This window comes from Agelaius phoeniceus, chromosome 2 (genome assembly GCF_051311805.1).
Source record: "Agelaius phoeniceus isolate bAgePho1 chromosome 2, bAgePho1.hap1, whole genome shotgun sequence".
NCBI lineage: Eukaryota > Metazoa > Chordata > Aves > Passeriformes > Icteridae > Agelaius > Agelaius phoeniceus.
This window is the reverse complement of record NC_135266.1, coordinates 2448018-2462293: the sequence shown is the minus strand read 5'-3', so window position 1 is coordinate 2462293 and position 14276 is coordinate 2448018. Positions and strand designations below refer to the sequence as shown.

The window sequence follows — 14276 nt, the reverse complement described above, 5'->3', positions numbered from 1 at the left end:
TTCCTTTCCATAACGAATAGGAGCTGGTGATACTTTCCCTCAGAATGCTTTGATAGCAAAATCAGGTAGTATTTCCTGTCAGTGGACGTGTCATGGACTCCTCCCTGGCCTTTAAATCTGTCAGGAAAGTAGACACGGACCCAGGTGCAGCTTTCACACATCCTGTAAAGGGATTTCTGCCCCTACAATAGGAGGGAATGCGACTCCTGTAGGCCTGGAGCACCTCCCCTGATTTGCCCCCGGGGATGCAGCAGCCATGGGCAGTGTTTCAAGCTGCAGGAAGCACATTTGCTTTCTTTTTGTGTTTAAGTAGCCAGTGCAAAGCTCAGCTCAGCCCTGTGGTTTCAACAAAAGCTGCTCTGTGGGGCTGGGACGTTGTCACTGCTCAGTTTGTGTTTCCAGCAGGGACAGCCTTGGGACATCTCTGAACCATTTCTGTGGTTGGGAACTGGGATTTCTCCTGTCTGCTGAATTTCCTTTCTGAAATTCAGGATGTCACTGTCTCTTTGGCTGCTACTGATGCCTTGAGAAGGCTGAGCTGGAGCAGAGGCTGGGCAGAGCTAAAGAATAAAGCAGGGATTGATTCAAAGGCCTCCATGGATGCACCTTGGGCAGCACCAGAGCCCAGCCAGGGCTGCACCCAAGATGAACCAAAATGGCCCCAAAATGCACGGCCGGGCACGGGCTCTGTCCCTGGGATCAGTTCTGCTCCATTTGCACCTTGCAGTTCATTGTCCCATCCCAGCTTTAGCCCCTGCAGTCCCACCCTGCTTGTTTTTCTCTCTCCAGCCCACGGGGTTTGTGCTCTGGGGCTGAGATTTGGATCATTTGTCCTTGGTGCCCAGCTGGAGCAGGAATTGTTTTGTCTCCCTGCTCTGTGCACAGAGCTCAGCATCCCAGAATATGAACCCAGACCCACACACTAAAGCAGCACAGAATGTGGAAAATAGAAAAGCTCAAACCTGAGGCATCAGTGTCTGCAAGGTTCCTCAGGCATTTGTGTAGCATTTGTGGAGCATTTCAGTAGATTCTCATTAAGAGGAGCAGTGGACAGCAGCATTTTGGGTGTGGTAAAAAGGCAGAGAAAATTCTCTTCCTCTGCCCTGCTCCCTCAGGTGATTTCCCACCTGCAGAGCTGCCCCAGGCCTGGGCCCAGCCCAGGGAGGAGCTGGAGCTGCTGCAGAGAGCCCAGAGGAGGCTCCAGGATGGGCAGAGGGCTGGAGCAGCTCTGCTGGGAGGAAAGGCTGGCACAGCTGGGATTGTTCACCTGCACAGGAGAAGCTTTGGGCTGAGCTCAGGGTGGCCTTGCAGGGCCTGCAGGAGCCCCAGGAAAGCTGGAGAGAGACAATTTCCAGGGGATGCAGGGACAGCACACAGGGAATGGCTTCACACTGAAACATTACAGGTTTAGGTGGAATGTTGGGAAAAAAATCCTTCCCTGTGAGGGTGGGCAGGCCCTGGAATAGCATTCCCAGAGCAGCTGGGGCTGCCCCTGGATCCCTGGCAGTGCCCAGGGCCAGGCTGGACACTGGGGCTGGAGCAGCCTGGGACAGTGGGAGGTGTCCCTGCCATGGCAGGGGTGGCACTGGGTGGGCTCTGAGGTCCCTTCCAACCCAAACATTCCATGATTCTCTACAGATTATGGAGTCATGAATGAGCCATAAATGTCTCTAAATGTCTGCTTTTGTTTCTTCAGGACATTGAGCTGCGAGTGAAGTGGCCAAATGATATTTACTACAGTGACCTGATGAAGATTGGTGGAGTTCTGGTAAACTCAACACTCATTGAAACAACATTTCATATTCTCATTGGTAAATGTCTGTTTTGAAGCTTTTTTGGCTGATTTTTGGTTTTTTTTCTGGAGGATTTTGTTATCAGTGTCTGTATCAGTAAAAATGGCAACGACAAGAACAAATAATGACAGCAGGCATAAGGAAATAAAGCACAACATTCAATCCAGAGGAAGCACAAAAAGTAAATGTTTTCATTCTTCTTAATAATTCCATATGCCTGACAAGTAAAACATAAATGCAGGCATCTGGATTGGTGTAGGAGAGTTCAAAGGAAGAGCATTACATGGGAGAGGGAAATTGTCCTCCTTGATTTATTGCAAAACCAGTGGAATATACTGAAAACTCCATCCTTTTTTCCCAATTTATGGATTTTTTGGAACATGTCAAATAGTTAAATGAAGAACATGCCTTTTAAATCAAAAGAGCTACATGCACAGAGTAATGTTTTTTCATTTTTTAATTATTGAGATATTTTTGTCATCTCTAGTCTGATTATCATCCTGCTATGTGATAAGGAAGTTTTCCCCTAAGCATCCCAGATCTGCTCAGAAACCTGCCAGATTCTGGTTCCAAAAGTAATTAATTGTCTCTGCTGTGTCTAAAAAATTGAAAGAAAATTCCTTAGCAAGTCTAAAAGGGTAAAGAAAAAAATTATATTTGCTATTTGAATATAGCACAAGTAAATATCCTGCAAAGATGGAGTGGTCATGATGTTGTTTCTGTCAAAGTTCGGTGATTTTAGAGGTGCAAGGCAGAAAAGAGTTGAAGAAGTCACCTCCTTCTGTGAAACATGCCCAGACATGACATTTTCTGTTCCATTTTATACCTTCATTTTGTAAATAATCCACTCGAACAGAGTGGAAATTGCACAGAAACTTAAGAAATCTCTCTGTGCCCCTTCAGCCATTTACAACTTCCATGTTTTCCTACAGCCTGGTTAACACAAGGAAAGCAGGAATACATCCAAAAATAGTTCATTATATCAAATATCTCTTTAAGCACTTCACATATTTGGTTTGGACCTTTCCCTTCTTACCCTAAACATCAAAATACTCCAATTCAAACGGAGACTTTCTGTATCCATTCTCTTTCTATACCCATCTGGAAGGCCTGAGGTATAGATAAATGTCCATTTTCATCAGTCTGTTTTCAGCTGGAAGCTTTTCAAATTGAAACTTCCTTGCTCCATATGAATCCAAGGATGTTTTCCATCGTTCCAGTGCTGTGTCTCACTGGGAGTCCTAGAGGGGCCTCATGCACCTGCAGGCACTGAACTCACTCTTTGCATGGCATTCCTCAGAATCTCCCATATATGAGGATAACGATGGAAACCATTTGAGCTGGGCTCCGTCTCTTTCTCCGGGCAGCAACAGACAGAACAAGAGGACACGGTCTCAAGCTGTGCCAAGGGAGATACAGGCTGGAATGAAGGAGGAAGTTTTTCACAGAAAGAGTGGTCAAATACTGGAATCATCTACCCAGGGAGGTGGTGGAGTCACCATCCCTCGATGTGTTTAAAAAAAGCCTGGATGTGGCACTGGGTGCCATGATCCAGCTGAGGTGTTAGAACATGGGTTGGACTCGATGATCTTGAAGGTCTCTTCCAACCTAGAAATTCTGTGATTCTGTGATGATGGAAATCAAGGATCATCTCTGTGGCTTCCCTGCTCCGAGGAGGAGCTCAGGAGAGTAAGATCAGAGACAAACCTGCATTTTCATTGCTCAGGAGAATAAGATCAGAGACAAACCTGCCTTTTCATTGCTCAGGAGAATAAGATCAGAGACAAACCTGCATTTTCATTGCTCAAATGCTGCAGGTGACAACGCTCAATGCCGAGACTTTCAAACACAGTTTGGAAAACAAAACCAAAATAAACCAACCAAAACCCTTTTTTTTCCCAATTTGGAATTTAAAATTGAAGAACTTCACGGTGTTGGCTCTTCTGGAGGAGGAGTTCTGAGGAGAATACTCACCATTAATGCGAGGGCCAGGCTCGGAGCCGGCAGAGGAGCCAAGCTCCAGTGGAATGCAGGGGGCAGCCAGCGAGCGCGAGCAGCAAACCCTGCTCAGCCTCTGCTCAGGCACGTGCAGCTCCTCGTGGATCCACCACTGGCACATCCATCAGCCCCAGCAGCACTGCTGAACGCTCTCTGCTCCCGTGGGCACTGCCCAGGTGCCCCCAGAGCCCCGAGCACCCTGTGGCTTTCCCTGTGGCTTTCCAGTTTCCTGGCTGCCTTTCCCCCCTTGCCGCGTTCGTCCCCAGGTGCTGGGGCTTCAGCCGAGCTCCTCGTCCCAGGGTGGCTGCTGTGTCCCACGTTTTGGGTTGCTGAGCAGTGATCCTGATGGACCCCAAGAGCCTGGGACCCCTCAGTGGGGTCTCTGTTCCCTCACACTGGGGTGCAGATGGCCAAGTTGGGATTTGCTGGCACAGCTCCTTGCATTTTCCAGTTCATTTTCCTTTATCTCTTTCCAATAACCCATTTCAGCTCATTTCCACAGGACTGGTGTGTTGGGATCCCTGTGCCTTGTTTGTATTCATTCCCTGACTTGTTAAAAATCCCAAACTCCTTTTCACTGAAGGAATCCTTCTCAAAGTTAACACAAATTATGAATTATTAACAGCAAATTTACGAATCAAGACATCTGCACCTCCTTGCAGATGGAGTTGCATCATGTCCAAACCTGATTGACAGACAGGGAGTTTTATCCCAAATGTCTGAGGGAAGAAAAAAAAAAAAAACAAACCCAAATTATTAGGAGAAAAAAATAAACAGGTAATACAATATAGTTCTTTACATCCCTGGAAGGCTGTTCCTGCAGGCTGCAGAAAAGGCCCCAAGAGCCATATTTAAACAAGGGAGGCATTCTGCCAACTCAGAATTTGGGAATTGCAGCTGGAGAAATCTCAGCGAGAGGCTTGAGGCTTCTAAAGGATATGCTGTGGTGAGATAGATTAGGCAAACTGGAGTCTTACAAAGTTAAAATCAAATCTTCTGGGCTTTCCTGAGCAAGCCAAACGAGCCTTATCAGCTGAGTGCAAAGTCTGGGGTTTTGTACAGGGCACTGAGCTCACTGCAGGGAGCAGAAAGGTCTCTGAGCTGAGTTTTAGACTGGGAGATAAAAACTCCATCTTAGGCTGGGATCAGTTGTTCTCTGAGTGGGCTGAGGACCTTCCAGGGAGCACAGGAATGTCTCACGTGGATGGTTCTGGAACCAGGGTGCAGTTTGTTGGGCTGTGGGTGGAAGGCTCTGCTGGATTTGCCTCTCTAACTCTGAGGAGGAATTTTGAGGACAAAGAGCAAAATCTGAGCTGAGGAATTGTAATTATAGGAGAAGGAAGATCCAGAGGTGTAAGAGGCTGAATGAAACCAGCCATCCTGAGTGAGGGGTGATTGTAGGGAGCAGGTGAATTAAGTGCTGGCTGTGATGGTAACAAAGAGTTTGTCTCTTTGATCGTGTCCTCCTCTTTGTCCTCTGCAGGCTTTGGGTTTAATGTGAATAACAGCAACCCCACCATCTGCATCAATGACCTCATTGCAAAGTTTAACAGGGAAGAGGGGACAGAGCTGAAGCCTCTGAGTGCAGATTGCCTCATTGCAAGGACTGTGACTGTGCTGGAGAGGCTCATTGAGGTGTTCCAGGAGAAGGGGCCCAATGGAGTCCTTCCCCAGTACTACAAGTATTGGGTACACAGGTAAGAGTTCTCAAACTTTCTTTTCATAAAATTGGTGGCAGAACTCATGGGTAATTTGTCTTTTTCCACAAAATTCCCCTTAATATGAGTGAATAGTTTAAAATACACCCCCGAGCAGGGTGCACATTTTTAAGGGAGAATTAAAGCAGCACATAATAAATCAGTGATAGCTTGAGTTAAAGAATGCTTCCAGGTATTTTAAGTGTATCATCTCCAAACAAAGGCAATTTGGAATGATTTGGTTGGAGATGGATGAAGCTGCTGTACTTTTAGGAGGAAAAACCAAAAGATTGTTTTTGGACTAACTCCAACTCTGTCCATTCCACAAGAGGAAATTAAAGCAGGTAGAAAATGCTGCTGAAATTCAGGCATTGTGTGTACAGAACCAGTGAGGTGGGAAATGCAATATTCTGTTAGAGGGTGAAGCCTTTCCTGTGAGGGTGCTGAAGCCCTGGGAAACCCTGGCTCTCCCTGGAGTGCCCAAGGCCAGGCTGGACACTGGGGCTTGGAGCAGCCTGGGACAGTGGTGGAGGTGTCATGGTTGGAGTAGGATGATCTTTAAGGTCATTTCCAACCCAAACCATTCCAGGATCCTTTTAATGATTCTGGTGAGTCCTTTGAGGTGATTTTGATGCCTTGGAGTGGCTCCCTAGAGCAGAGGCTAGACAAGATTAAGAGAATAAGAGCAGGTATTTATTAAAGGCTCCACAGACACACCTGGGGCCCTCAGAAGCCTCCAGAGGCCTCACCCAAGCTGGACAATGGTCACCAGTGTTTCACACAATTATCAGTTTGGTCCATTTACATATCAGGGGTTAATTCTCCAATTACAGCTTCAGGTAATGAAGTCATTTAACCCCCAGTTTGCTCCTCCCAATTCACTTTTGTTTGTATTTTCAGGGCCTGAGGCTGTAGGGTGTCCTTGGATCTCAGGCCTAGGGGGATTGCTCTGTCTGACCAAAATGTGGAGACAGGAACTGACACTTTATAAGGAGTTTAGAGTCATGCACTAAGGCAGTGCAGGATTGGAAAAATAGAAAAGCTGAAATCTTAAGGCATCAGTTTTAATTGCTCAGTGTGCATGAGCTGCTGCCTTGGTTTGGAAAGCCAGGTGTCTGCCAAGGAAGGCAGGAGCCTCCCCTGAAATGGAAAATGTAAACCCCCTCCCTCTGAATGATTATTAATTTGAAATTAAGGGGCTCTCAGGTAAAGATATGGGAATAGGAACAACAGTTCTTTATTAGGGAAAAAAAATTGAAATAAAATAAGAATGCAGTGATACAAACCAACACTGCCAGAGTCAGAGCAGTCCCTGTCCCCTGTGTGTCAGGGGGTGGCACAGCCCCATCCCATGGGGGCTCAGCCCTCCTGCAGTGCCAGCTGTGGCTCTGCTGGAGCAGGGATCCTGCACAAGGGGGGAGTTTTCCTCTGCAGCTCCAGGGCTGCTGCAGATGGGCCTGGGCTCCCTCTGGCAATGCAGGTGTGAACTGTGGTGTTCACAGGGGTGCCAGGATGAGGGAAGAGATGAGAATCTTGACTCCATGTTTCAGGAGGCTGATTTATTATGATAATAAATTATATTAAAAGAGAATTATATATATTATATAAAAAGATATATATTATATTAAATTATATATATATAATATTAAATCATAGATTAAAATTGCATCTATTATATTGATTTTATTATATATAAAATATACTATATATAATATATTATAGTAAATATATTATATATGTGATATATTATATATTATATATAATATATTATATATATTATATATTATAAATATTATGAAAATATATATTAAATTATATGTATGATATTAAATCATATATTATATTAAAATTCTATATATTATATTAAAAGAAACTTATATATATTATATTAAATGATATATATGATATTAAATCATATATTAAAATTGTATATATTAATTTTATTATATATAAAATATACTCTATATATAATATATTATATTATATATATGATATATTATGTAATATATAATATATATAATATAATATGATATATATTATATATATTATATTAAAATATATATTAAATTATATGTATGATATTAAATCATATATTATATTAAAATTTTATATATTATATTAATTTTATTATATATTATATTAAAAGAAAATAATATATATTATATTAAAAGAAAATGATACTAAAGAATAGAAGAAAGGATTTCATCAGAAGACTAGAAAGGAATGGAATGGAATAATAAAATCTTGTGACTGACCAGAGAGTCTGAGCCAGCTGTGCTGTGATTGGCCATTAATTAAAAACAACCCCATGAGCCCAATCCCAGATGCACCTGTTGCATCCCACAGCAGCAGATAACCATTGCTTACATTTTGTTCCTGAGGCCTCTCAGCTTTTCCTGAGGATGAAAAGTCCTCAGGAGAGGGTTTTCCATGAAGCGTCTGTGTCTGTGCGAGATTCCCAGCGCAGCCCCCAGCCCGGGCTGCATTCCCGGGCAGGCAGGTGCTGACAGCCTCTGTGTTGCAGCGGGCAGCAGGTGAGGCTGCGCAGCGAGGACGGCCCCGCCGCCTGGATCGTGGGCATCGACGACTACGGGTTCCTGCAGGTGCACCGGGAGGGCCGGGCCGTGGAGTCCGTGCACCCTGATGGCAATTCCTTCGACATGCTGAGGAACCTCATCGTCCCCAGGCACTGACAGCGCCTCTCACTGCCTGGCGCTGGCTCCTCGGCCTGGGAAGGGGAACGCGCAGTTTGAGTTTTTCCCTTCTGATTTTCCGCTCTGTGTTTGCCGTGGGTAACGTCAGCAGCTGAGAGGAGGTGGTGATCTCGCAGCTGGAGGCCTTTATTCTTTTCATTAACTTTAAAACACACCTCTGTTGCCATTCTTTGTAAGGATCTGTTCTTTGCAAGGAATATTTGTGCTGAGCACAACTTTCTCCTCATTTACACCCTGTACTGGAGAGACTGGAGTGGCTCAACATTTCCTTTTTTTTGGTTGATTTAGCACAGTGCAGGACAATATTTACTTTTTTACTTTGTTGTTTATTTTTTTTTTTTTAACTAAATTCTGTTTTTCTGTGTTGTCTGCACTAAAACCAGCTGGAACATCACATATTCCTGAATTGCTGGGATCACCACTGTGCTTAATTCCAGGTCTGAGTGAAGATCCTGATTTGGTTCTTGTCTGTGTGGAACCTCTACAATAATTTACCAACCTGTGCTTTGGTCTCAGGTCTGCAACTCTTAAAGGCTGCCTTGAGTTTTTGGGAGAGTTTTGCATCAGCACTTAGGAGCTGTGCTGGGTTATCCAAGGGATTTGCACTCTGCTCTCCTCAGTCACTTGGATCTGAGTCAATCATCTCACCTGTCCTTTAAATAAATTATGGTTTTCCAAGGGGCTTCAGGAAAAAAAACCCACTGGAGCAGTGCCACACCCAGGTGTTTGTAGAATCCCATGTCAGGGGGTGGAACCTGTAATTAATTTAGAATTTATTGGTAATTTTCCATTATCTCAATGAAGTTAAGTGCATAAATAAAGGGAATAAATCAGATTCCCTGATGCAAACAACTGTTCCAGTGAGAAACACAAATCACAGCGTTCCCCCATGCCCAAATTCTCTTCCACAGTCCTTTTGTCACCCCCTCTCCCAAGCCATGTCTGGTTTTGCTGCTAAGCCCTAAACCCAAGAGCTTTAACCCCTGCTGACCTGAAAGCAGCTCATTTTTGGGGCTGCCTGCACGTTTCCAGGTGGGGGGAACACCCTGGGAATGCTCCTGGAGCTCCCAGTGTGGTTTTGGTGTGGTTTTCTCCCAAGGAGACTCGGCCACCGCAGCTCCCAAGACAATTCTGTGCCAGCCAGGCTTGTCCCAGGTGTGATGTGGCCACCTTAATTTCTTCTTTTCATGGTGGATCAGCCAGATTGGAAATTGCAGAAAGGAAACTACTGTCTCCTAGCCAGAACTGGGGTTTTTAGGTTAAAGTTCACCTCATAAACAATCCCAACGTTTTAGATTGTTTCAGCTCCAAAGCCAAGAAGTCTTAAAACAAGGAAACTTGTCTGTAATGGTAATTTTGACCAATCCTCACCTATTAGGGTTTAGGTGGTTTGGCAGCAAGGGTAGAAATTAAATTGTCCCTGTTAAATTTAGGATTTCATGTTTCATCTCACAGAAGATTTGTCCTGATTGTCCAAACCCTGCTGGGTTTTGTTTTTCTCCCCCCTATGATGCAAATCACACAAGGCTGCACAGCAGCATCTCCTAGAACTGCACACACACAGCTGTTAATTGCCAGAATTAAAATGATGCACCAAATTTAGCTTTTTTCCACCAGATGCTTTCGAAACTGCTTTGGGCTGAGAAGGTTTGGCAGCTGCCTTTGATAGAATTCAATATTAATGCATGGTGTGATCAACTGAAACTCGAGTCTGGCTTAATAAAGCTTCAGTAAAAAGAAAAAAACCCATCTATTTATATATAGATCTGTCAAAAATGGGTGTGCACATGCACACTCACATCTTCCCGCTGCATCCTCATTTCTTTTCTGCCTTTTCCTTCACGAGCAAACTGCAGCAAAGCAGAGCTCTGGTGCTGCTTTTCCAGCCACAGAGTTTTACCAAACTTCACCTTCAGTCAGAATTTGTAGCTCAGAGTGGCTCAGCTGTAGGGTTTGCCTGTAGGGAGCTCCTTTTGGGGTTTGTTCATGTTCCACACAGACTGGGAAGTGCCTGGAGGGATCAAACAACCAGGTGGTGCCTCAGGCTGCAGCTTGAGTGGCTTCTTTAGAAAACTTCCTTTTCCTTTCACCCGGGACAAAAAAAGAGATGGGGAAAGGGATAAAACATGGGAATTTTGGAAGGGCAGAAGGAGTTTGCAAAGCTTCAGTGGCTGAGCAGCAGCAGAGGGATTTTTTTTTAGCATTTTTTAAATGCTGCAGCATTTCCTGGTTGCTGTTGGTCCTTTTGTAGCTGCTCCAGTGATGAGCTGGTTCTGTTCTCACTGGGAATTCTCAGGTTATTCCCAAAATTTTTTTGCACTGGGAAGAAACTTGGAGTGGAATTTCCTTGCCACAGGGGAGAGCTGCCCAAACCTGGATGTGCCAGAGCACGGGGGTGCTGTGGGAGCCACTTTGCCCTTTCAGTGGCCTCTTCTGGTGTCTCCTGGATTTGGGGAAGGATTTGTTGCTCTTCCTTCAGAACCAAAGACAGGGAGAGTTCCCATGGGACAGAGAGCAGCTGGATGAAGTCCCTGCCTCTTTCAGGTAGAGTCTGACTCTTCCTCTGCCCAACGTGGCAGGCCCAGAAAGCCACAACATTTCTGCAGGAAAACCCTGGTTTTCCTTGTTCTCCGTGTGTGACAGACAAATGTGGTGTGGGGTGTCCCTGGGTGTGGGGCTGGGGAGATCCAGCCAGCCCCAGGCCCAGGAATAATGCTCTGAAAATGTTTCATTTCATTCAGCTGTCTGGATTAGTAAAACACCTCTTCCATTGTGAGGCTGAGGTCATATCTTAAACTATTTTCTTGATGAAGTGCTTTCAAAAAACCCATTTATTACCATGTCCCCATTTCCATTTTTTTAAATTTTTTTTTTTTTTCCCTGCTGGGCTCTGGTAGAACATTTCTCATGGTGAAAACATTTGTGGGGGTTGTTTATTGATAGGAAAACTTCTGGGTGTGTTGGCACGTGTGCGAGTCCAGGCTGGGTCGTGCCCAGTCAGCAACAAAGCTGCTTCCAAAGGTTTGAAAAAGTAATAATGTACTTCACATTTCAGAGTCCAGGCAGCACATCCTGCTTCTAGTAAAGCTTTTATAAGACTTCAGAGCTTTTTGGTTTTTTGTTTTTTTTTTATTTTAATATATCCAACAAATCAAGGGCTATTACCTGGAAATAATATTAAAGCATTTAATTCTTTATGCTGCTGCTTCACTGTGCAAAAATTCGTTTCTTTGCTTTCTCTGATTCAGCTGCGTCAGCAGCCTGAGAAAAAAAAAAAAATTACTTTTTGCAACTACAATCAAAATATCTGTCATGGGAAAGATTTGTGCTGGTTCCTGGGGGTAACTGGGTTGATAAAAAACATTTGCATGGCTAAGTGGTGGTGGGGATGCACTGCCTTGATCAGACACCAAAGAAATTAAATCTGGGCCCAGCAAAGGGCAGGGGTCAGGAAATGATGGAGAAAAAAGAACTGCAGGGAAGAATTGTCAAGTGTTGAGTTTCTCATCAGTGATTCTGTGTTATTTGCATTTTCCAAGTGTCTTCATTTAAAATGCAACGTGGCAAAAATACAATAAATTTTAAAAACTCTCTGTGTGTTTTATAGTACATTAATTGTCAATATAGAACATGTCACACTTGAAATAAATTTTCAAATATGCACCATTGTCCTTTGTGAAATACTTTGGTTTGTGTTTTTAAAAAAAAAAAAAGAGAAATTCAACTCAGTTTTCCTTTGGCTACAGGATTTTATTAACATTTTAACAGTTTTGTTTTACATAATAAATAAGCAAAAATGCTTTACATTTTTAGGGAATACATATATAATTCTGAGCTTGAATAGGTTGGTTGGGTTGCGTGCTTCTTCACCTACACTTGCCAAATAGCTTTTATCTGCATCATATTAAAAAAAAAGCAAAATCTAACCTTCAGGAAAAAACTGGAATAACATTTCCTCTGTGGCATTTTTGAAGTGTGACTGAAATGCTGGAAAAAAAAAAGAATTTATGTCCTGTCTTGAGATTTCTGGAGCAATTCTGGCAGATTTCCCATTCATTGGCACTTTCAGTGATGAATTCCCCAGTTTTGCCCCTGTTGTGCTGAATTTCCTTAAATTACCTTTTTCAAATCCCAGGGCACAGAGAGCTGGGGACAGATCTGTGCCTTTATCACCTTGTTTTATTTCCATTGCACTGCTTCCAAAACTTGCAGAGCTCTCACTGTGGGATTCACTTTTCCAGCTTGACCTGGGTCTGGTGGAAGATTCCCTGATTGGCAATGAGATCTTCAAAGTCCCTCCCAACCCACATTTTCTATTATTTTGGTGAAATATTCCCTCTTTCACTCTCTTTCTCCCATTTTCCATGATTTTCTTGCCAGGTCTGAACTCCCCCAAGAGTCAAAATCTTGTGAAGCCTCACAGCAAAGGTGTGGCTCAAATACTACAGAGAAATGAGGTTAATTTTCATAATATATTTCAATTCACATTCCCCTTCAGTGCCACCATTTTTTTTTTCATTACTAGAAACATTTTTCATTATTAAAAACTTTTTTCATTATTAAAACCACTTTTCATCATTAAAGCACTGCCACTGTGATGGCAGTGCCCTGTTCTGCACTATGATTTTGCTGAGAACATCTCTAATTTAACTGACCAAAAAAATCCTGGTTTTCTCCCAATGTAATTTCCTCCCAGATGGGAACATGGAATTGCTGTTTAAATCTTGGGAGAGTGGCAGGAAAAAAAAAAAATTCCTTCCCACATTTGCTTTTGCCATCTTTTCTGCACCTTCCCCTGCATTATCAGCTGGGAGGTCTTAATTGGTTCATTATTGCCTGGCAGGGAGGTTTCCTGTGCCTGGGCATCAGCTCCCTGAACACCTGGGGCACAATGATGGAACACCTCCTCTGCTCTGGAACAAAGCCTGGGAGTGGGAGTAACAAGGTGGGAAAATATCGAGCTGAGAAACAGCAATGGTGTTTTTTCTCCAGCAAAACCCCAATTTTTGTGTTTTTACAGCAAGCAGGACTTGCAGGAACACCCAAAGTGCCACTAATGAGGGAGAGAGTGCAGCAGGAGGGGTGGGCATCAGGTTTCTCTTTAATGATGCCAGCCATGCCAGTGGCTCCTTCGTGGGGCGTGGGTTTAATTGAATTGAGCAAAATGAAGCCGTAATTGTCTTTGCAGGATCGGGGTCCTTCATGGGGAGCAGGGGCTGGGAGGGCCCTGAACCCACGGGGAAAGCAGCTGGTGTCCCCTGCCTTTGATTTGTGGGGTCAGCATGATCATAATCCACATTTGCAGCTTTTCTGGAGGCCTGCCAGCTCCTCCAGCACTGAACAAACTGAGGTTACTCAGGGAGTGACTCTGCTGGTTTTGGTTCTGTTTGGGGTTTTTCTGTAATCACTGATTTGGCTTTTTTTGTTCTCTTTAGCACAAAGTGTATTTTTCATGCAATTGAAAGCAACAGCTGAGAGTGTTCAGTTGAAGCTCATTTTCAAGTGAATATTAATTTGATAATAAAGCTTTCTCTGTTAACCTTTAATGGGATGCAATGAAAAAAATGCTGAAAATTGTTGTCAAGCCTTTGCTTTTAAAGTATTTTTGTGTACTCGGAGCAATAAATATTCATACACAGAAGGAAATGACTTTATTTCTGTATTCTAATGGAAAATTCCCTGCCCATTTCAGGGGCTTGGAACTGCTGGATGAGCTTTAAGGTCCCTCCCAACCCAGACCATTCTGGGATGAATTATTGCTGCGTAGAAAACATGGAATTTTTAGGGCTGAGTATTGCATTATGATTTTTCTGACAAGGTGCAATCCATGAGCAAGGGGTTTTTTTTCCATATTACACAAACCAGGTAAGAATTTTCTTTTCAAAGAATTATGGAATGGTTTGGGTTGGAAGGAAGCTTAAAGCTCACCCAGGGGACCTTCCACCATCCCAGGGTGCTCAAGGTTTTTCAGTGAAGTTCTCTTTAGAGTCTGATGAGAGGAAGTTTGAAAAATTCTGAATTAAGCTTGAATTGGGGTTAAGAAATGGAGCTGAGTGAGATCTAGAGCCACATTT

General features: G+C 43.6%; 1 protein-coding gene across 4 annotated transcripts in view; it reads left to right on the top strand.

Moving 5' to 3' along the window:
• The window catches only part of HLCS (holocarboxylase synthetase), a 153482-nt gene that overhangs the window by 136976 nt on the left and 2230 nt on the right, over positions 1-14276 (top strand). For 3 of the 4 annotated variants that reach the window (XM_054628172.2, XM_077193155.1, XM_077193164.1), the window contains exons 9-11: positions 1697-1811; positions 5275-5488; positions 8013-13849. In XM_054628172.2, the coding sequence (XP_054484147.2) occupies positions 1697-1811; positions 5275-5488; positions 8013-8181 (498 nt within the window). In that variant the 3' untranslated portion in view covers positions 8182-13849. Of the gene's footprint in view, positions 1-1696; positions 1812-5274; positions 5489-8012; positions 13850-14276 lie in introns of those variants that run through there. The other variant, XM_077193160.1, reaches the window with a different exon arrangement.